General features: G+C 46.4%; 1 protein-coding gene across 4 annotated transcripts in view; it reads left to right on the forward strand.

The window, feature by feature from the left end:
* The window catches only part of Eif3l (eukaryotic translation initiation factor 3 subunit L), a 35,647-nt gene that overhangs the window by 13,183 nt on the left and 15,064 nt on the right, over positions 1-7,400 (forward strand). For 2 of the 4 annotated variants that reach the window (XM_031349067.1, XM_031349083.1), the window contains exons 2-5: positions 3,256-3,304; positions 4,359-4,569; positions 5,585-5,664; positions 6,527-6,588. In XM_031349067.1, the coding sequence (XP_031204927.1) occupies positions 3,256-3,304; positions 4,359-4,569; positions 5,585-5,664; positions 6,527-6,588 (402 nt within the window). Of the gene's footprint in view, positions 1-2,669; positions 2,802-3,255; positions 3,305-4,358; positions 4,570-5,584; positions 5,665-6,526; positions 6,589-7,400 lie in introns of those variants that run through there. The other 2 variants (XM_031349074.1, XM_031349090.1) reach the window with 2 other exon arrangements.

Consider the following 7,400-nt stretch of genomic DNA (forward strand, 5'->3'; position numbering starts at 1 on the left):
TGAGTGCTGCAGGCCTGGGGTTTGAACATAGCATCGCCCACATGCCAGGTGAGTGCTGCAGGCCTGGGCTGTGTCCCCAGATAATTTTTTACTTTTGAAGACAAAGATTTCACTACATGGACCAGGCTGGCCTTAAATTCAGTTTATATCCCAGTCAGGCCTTGAACTTGCCTCAGCCACTTGAGTAGCTGGGATTACAGTCTTGAAGCTTCAGGCCCAAAGTTAACATTTGTCATATCTGAAAATGGTCAAATAATTGCTTCCTTTAGAATCTATTTTAGATTGAAAATTTTTTTTTCAGTCTTAAACTTGTGATCCTCCTTCCTCAGCCTCTGAAGACCTTGGCGGGGGGGGTGGAGGGGACAGAAATGTGTTGCCATGTTTGGCTTATTTAATTATTCATTTTATGTATATGAGTACATTGCTACTCTATTCAGACACACCAGAAGAGGACATCCGACTCCATTACAGATGATTGTGAGCCTTCATGTGGTTGTTGGGAACTGAATTTTCAGAACCTCTGCTTGCTCCAGTCAGCCCCGCTCACTCTGGTACCAAAGATTTATTTATTACTATAAATAAGTACACTGTAGCTGTCTTCAGACACACCAGAAGAGGGCATCAGATCCCATTACAGATGGTTGTGAGCCACCATGTGGTTGCTGGGAATTGAACTCAGGACCTCTGGAAGGGTAGAAGAGCAGTCAGTGCTCTTTCCTGCTGAGTCATCTCACCAGTCCAGTTACCTGTTTTTTATAAAATTTGCACAATAATAATTTTGCTGCGATTGTTCAAGGAAGCACTTTCTATTTGGCTTTCCCTTAGGCTATAGTACCCCCTTGTATAAGACCTGGAACCCTGCTGAAGAGGCAGAGGCAGAGGCAGAGGCAGGTGGATCTCTGTGAGTTTGAGGTCATCCTGGTCTACATAATAGACCTCAGACACCCAGAATTACATAATAGAAAAATCCTGTCTAAAAAATAAATGAGCGGAGGGGTATCGGTGCATGTCTTTAATCCCAGTGAGCAGGAGGCAGAGGCAGGTGGATCTCTGAGTTCAAGGCCAGCCTGGTCTATAGACTGAGTTCCAGGACAGCCAGAAATGCACAGAAAAACTCATTTTGAAAAATCAGTTGTAACTTCAGAGGATTGATGCCCTGTGTGCATCAGTCACTCACTCACAGAGGACTAAATAATTATCTTAAAAGTCTTTATTAAACCTGAATTCTTTCTTAAATAAACCAAAGCAACCAGCCAAACAAACAAAAGGAATAACCTTAAACCTTTTTTTTTTTTTTTTTCCCCAAGACAGGGTTTCTCTGTATAGCCTTGGCTGTCCTGGAACTCACTCTGTAGACCAGGCTGGCCTTGAACCCAGAAATGTGCATACCTCTGCTTTCCAAGTGCTGAAATTAAAGGCATGTGCCACCACTGCCTAGCTAACCTTAAGCCTTAAGGGAGCCTAAGGCTTAAGGAGTCAAGAGGAGAATGGCAATTCTAAATAGGATGCTTTGAGTAGAGGACATCAATTGGCAACACTGGTCCAGCAAACACCTGCCTTCAATAGAGAGCCTGGCAGTGATACTGGGGTAATTTATAACAAAGTCTAGTCAGAGGTAACCATGAGTGTTGAAGCCCAGAGCTGTGTACCTGGCTTTGATGAGCAAGGAGTGTTGTGACCAGGACACACGGATGCTGGTGCCCAGAAGGTACGGCAAGACAGTCGGGCAGGGACTGGAAGGCACATTTCCTTAGATGCGATTACTCAGTTACCTATGGAACCCTTAGAACTCAGATATCAGATATCAGGTATCAGTTCCTGCTGGGTTGCTTTATAACCTCACCCCTATTTCCAGAACCTTAGGGGCTTCTTCTAAGCTCTCTTGTAGGAGTTTAAGGTGAGTAACCCAGACATTCACAGTTGACCCCATCTTTGCCTGCTTTGATCCCAAAGTTGAAAAGCTGGGGGCACCTTCTCAGGACTTTCTCACTTCATGGGACCAAGTCTTAACGTTTAACTCCTACCCCTTTTTTCGTGACATTTATTTAGTGTTTCCTCAAGTGTACATGGAGGTCAGAGTACAACTTTCAAAGTTGGGTCTCGCCTTCTGCTATGTGGGGCTTCCACATCAAACTCAGGTTGTTAGGCTTGGTGTCAAGTGACTTCACTAGCTTGGTTGTCTTGAGTGTTCTCAGGTTGAATTTGGGGGCGGGGGGGGGGCGGAATTTCTCACTGCAGGCAAGCCATTTACACCTAAATCTAAGGTCAGGCCCACTACATCTTGGCAGACCACTTGAAGCTGGCAGTTAGCCATCTTTTCTGTACTGTCTTCTTCTGATTTCTCTTCTTTCCTTTTTCTTTTGTGTTGTTTTGTTTTTAGGACCTCACTCTATAGTTATATTGGCCTGGAAATAACTAATTCTGGTTATCCTCGAACTTGCTGCATCCTCCTGCCTCCTCCATCCATGAGATCGCAGACCTGAGCCAACAGGTCGGGCCTCTAGGCTTCCCCTTTATCTCTTGCCCGCCCCTATTTCTGCGAGTACACCATACTCCACAATAACATCCTTTGAAAAGCTCGTCTGGCAGGGAGGAAGAAACTCCGATAGTTTGGGAGCTCCGTCCTTCCAATCAGAGAGCTACAGGAGTTCCCGGCGACCCCGGAAAGGCTTTCCGGCAGGTTGGGCTGGGCGGGACTTCCGGTCCGGCCAAGCAGGCGCGGAGTACTGCTTCCGCTCTCTCCCACGGGCTTCTGGAGCGCCGTAGCCATGTCTTATCCCGCTGATGACTATGAGTCTGAGGTAATGAAGCGGTGAGAGCGTGGCGGGGTCCGCGTCGGGGACCCGGCTAGGTGGGATCTGTCCCCGAGGTGAGGCGGCGTCCAGATCGGGCCGGAACGTGGGGACCTTGATCATTCCGGCCCTCCGGACACCCGGTCTCCTCCCCGGTCCCTCCTCTGCCGGCCTACTCGGCGTAGGTTCCCGCGTGTAGTCGCAGCCCGAGGCTAGCTGAAGGGTGTTTGGTGCTGAGCTCTTGGCTCTTTTTGGAGAATACTGTGTTTTTCTTGTTGCACCTGTAACCATGTTTCGTGCTTGCTCGTAGTCCCTTTTCTCTCACTCATGTGATAGCGACTGGGATAGCGACTGTCTTGTCTGCATAGTGTATTTTGCCTCTTGCTTGACATGGACGCCCCAGGACGAGCATTTTGGAGTCCCCATTTGGCGCGTCTCCCTAACTCTGTGTCTTTTCTTGCAGGCTGCTTATGATCCCTATGCCTACCCGGGCGACTATGATATGCACACAGGTGAGGATCTGAATTTGCCCGGCTGTCTCAGTGCCTCCCAAGGGTTGGCACCCTTTTGAACGTCTCAGCAGCGTTGACTCCCAACAGGGACCTTGTTAAAAACTGCTTCCTGATGGCCCAAATGTGGAGTCGGCCATTAGGTCTGACTGGTAGGGTGGTGCAAGAGCCTAATAAATTAGGCCTTTTTTGTGGTCTACCTGCCCATGTCAGAAGAGGAGGATCACTGACCGGGCTAGGATTTTCTTACTTGTGGCAAATCTTATACTGGGGGTGGAACCCAGAGCCCCATGCTTGTAGACAGGCTCTGAACCACACCCACAACCCTCCTCCCTGAGCTGTTAGGTGAAGGTGAAAAATCTTCGTGGTCTTGGAGATGAGATTGGATTGGGGTCTGGTGCATGCCAAGCGCACTCTTTACTACTTGAACCATACACTCCAGCCCCAAGGAAGAAAATCTAGGTGTGAAAATAATCTTCCGTGATTCAAACCAAGTCTACATCAAATATTTTGGGGAGGCTTTTGAAATTTACCGAAATATTCTAGTGACTTTGAGATTAAGTAAGTACCAAGTGCTTGCATTGCTCGAAGTACGAGTTTTATTGACCCTTACGGTAGAGTAGTTCTACAAAGTAAACATGTTAATGTGCCTTTAAAGGTGAAATAAATAGCTTACCACGAACCATATACTTGGAAAGTGGGTTTCCTTTCTTTTTTATTTTTTTATTGGGGTTTCATTATGTAGCTCTGACTATCCTGGAACTCACTATATAGACCGTGCTAGCCTCACAGATCCAGTTGTCCGAGGGTTGGGATTTTGTGTGCAGCCACCTCCCTAGCTGAGAAATAACTTTAATGATAATTGTTCTTAAGGCACAAGAACAGTGGTATGGGATTGAGGATGACATTTGAACTTAGGCCCTTGCTCGTGCTGGGCAAGCATTCTGTGACTGAGCTGTAACTATATCCCCAGCCCTGTAGGGTGGTCCTGCCCTTCATCTCATCAGAAGCCTGCAAGCGCTCTAGCGTGTTTTGTCGTATCGTATCTCTCCTTTAGGAGATCCGAAGCAGGACCTTGCCTATGAACGACAGTATGAGCAGCAGACTTACCAGGTGATCCCCGAAGTGATCAAGAACTTCATTCAGTACTTCCACAAGACTGTCTCGGATTTGATTGATCAGAAAGTGTATGAGCTTCAGGCCAGTCGCGTCTCTAGTGATGTCATTGACCAGAAGGTGTATGAGATCCAGGACATTTATGAGAACAGGTATGGACTAGAATATTGTCTCTCTGGGTGGAACTGGCCTAGTGAAGAGGCCCTGCAAGATGATGCAGCTCCTGCGTGTGCAAACGTGTGTGTGTGTGTGTGTGTGTGTGTGCGCGCGCACGCGCGCGAGCAAAGAAGGCTTATGGATTTTGTTTTTGGAGATTGTTTCACTATGTCTTTGTGATTGCTTTGGGCCAGAGCGCTGGGACCCTTTAATACAGTTCCTCATGTTGTGATGCCCCCAAGGATAAAATTATTTTTGTGGCAACTTCATAACTGTCATTTTGCTTCTGTTATGAATTACAATGTAAATGTTTTTTGGAGGTAAAGGCTTATCAGGGGATGTGACCCACAGCTGCAAACCACTGCTCTGGTGCCGTGTTAGTTAGCTGGGCTTTGTATCCCAGAACAAATAAGGTCTAAAATAACGTGATTACCAATAATGCCAGTAGTGCTAGTGCCAGTTTGTACATAGTCCCAGGTAGGTGAAGCGGTGTTGGCCTGTGTGTTTACTATTTGGCTCTTAACAGTGATCCCATGATGGAAGTTCTATGGTTTTTCTCCTTTTACAACAGGGGAAACTCATAGAAATGAATTAGATAGCTAGCGCTGTGCATATGCCGAGTTCAGAGCCTAATTTTTGAACTGTGTAACCGCCCAGTGTATACCATCATGAACTAAGCTCCAGAGTAGTAATGAGGGGATGACCTGAAAGCAATGAATGCTAGGTAAAGACAGGTCAGCTAGGAATGAGGTATGAAATACTTCTAGCAAGGATGGGTGTGTAAATAACCAGACACCTGTTGGATCAGTTGTTGCAGGAGTTGACCTCTGTTCCCACTTAGCTGAGGGTTGGGAGTGGAGAGCTGGGTTGAGGGAAGCTGTACATGGAAGCCTCAGGCTGTGTTTCTGCTTCTGTGATCTCTCCTATGTCTGAGTCCTAGTATATAAAACTTGAGGGTTGGATCTTGAGTCCTCGTTTTGCAGTTGTGAATTGTTTACATTTGGCTTTCAGCTGGACCAAGCTAACCGAAAGATTCTTCAAGAATACACCGTGGCCTGAGGCAGAAGCAATTGCACCCCAAGTTGGCAATGGTAGGTGTAATGTAGTGCCTCGTGTGTTGGACAGCAGATGTCTGGTCTGGGCTCATCAGAAAGGGCAAGAGGCCTTGCGTGGTTTTCTTTTTTTGTTTTTTCAAGACTAGGTTTCTCTGTGTACCTGGCTGCCCTGGAACTTGCTTTATAGACCAGACTGGCCTCAATTCAGATACCCACCTTCCTCTGTCTTCTGAGACCTGGAAATAAAGGCCTGTGTCCCCACACCTGGCTCGTGTTTGTTTCACTTAGCATTTTGTTTCCCTGGACCTTAAGATGTACCTTGTTGGTGAAGTTTCACAGAGAGAAAGCTGTATGATTTGAGCTTCCCCAGATCTAGAGTCTTGTTTGCCTCCTTCGGGGGGCGGGGGATGTTTGAGTCCCTTTGCCTTCAGCTTCTTAGCCTCTCATCTCCCGTTTTCATTTTCTGTGTGGCTGAGGTCAGCAGATGTGACTTCTCTTTGGCGTGTGGTGGTGAGGATGTGACCCAGGACCTTAGCACACTAGACAGGGTAGTGTTGAGCTGTGGTCTGTTGTTTCCAAGCACAAGTTTGCTTTTTGAGTTTTTTTTTGTTTGTTTTGTTTTTGTTTTTCCAGACTAGCCCTGGCTATCCTGGAGCTATCTCTGTAGACCAGGCTGGCCTGGACTTCACAGAGATCTCCCTGCCTAAGTCTCTCAAGCACTTGGATCAAAGTCTTGAGCTACCATGTGTTGAATACATAGCTTCTTGGGGCACAAGCTTAAGATTTTAGAAGTTTAGCCTCTAAATCACCTCTGTCTCTCCACCTGAAAGGCTACAGCTTCAGGAGACAATTGGTTGGTTTGTAGACTAATGACGTACCCTTCAATCATGTCTTGCAGATGCTGTATTCCTAATTTTGTACAAAGAATTGTACTACAGGCATATTTATGCCAAAGTCAGTGTGAGTACTCTACATGAGTGTTGGTACTACCAATACTTTTGTAAAATGTCTATGTCAGTTCCATCTCTAGTACAGTCTCGTCCATGTCTAAAGATGCTTCGTATGTTTTTTGTTGTTTCTTTTTACGTTGATTATATGTATATGACTGATTGGCCTGCATGTATGTCTGTGTGCTGTGTGTGTGCCTGGTGCCCACAGAGGTCAGAAGAGGGCATCAAATTCCTTGGAACTGGAGTTACAGACAGTTGTGAGCTACCATGTGGATGCTGGGAATCTAACCCTGGCATCCTCGAGAACAGTGCTCTTAACCATGCGGCATCTCTCCAGCCAGCCCCCCACCCTACCTATTGTTTTTTTGTTTGTTTGTTTTAACTTTCTCTGAAGAAAGGCAAAATGAATTGTTTGACTTAGAAAGTTGGTGTGTGTTGTAGACTCTTGAGCACTTGAGCTTGTCTGTCCTTACTGTCTCCATCATCTCAGGCCTCCTTCGGGGGCACACATGTCCCCACAGCCCGTCACCGTTAGGACTTCCCAAGTCAGAACCATGGCCCTGCTGAATCTGGCTGACATGTTTGTCATTTCTTTTCTTTTTGATCTTTTTTTGAGACAGTACTTCTCTATATAATAGCCCTGGCAGCCCTGGAGCTCACTCCATACACCAGGCTGGCCTTGAATGCCATACCTAGCTTTGATTGCTCATTCCCTGTTACTGGCCTGCTGTAAATATTAACCATCAATGGGGGTTTCTACATGGCTTTAGGTCATTCAGTTCCAGATAAAAGGCAGAAAACTTCTTTTTTTTTTTTTTTTTT

The sequence above is a fragment of the Mastomys coucha genome, unplaced genomic scaffold (genome assembly GCF_008632895.1).
Source record: "Mastomys coucha isolate ucsf_1 unplaced genomic scaffold, UCSF_Mcou_1 pScaffold11, whole genome shotgun sequence".
Classification (NCBI taxonomy): Eukaryota; Metazoa; Chordata; class Mammalia; order Rodentia; family Muridae; genus Mastomys; species Mastomys coucha.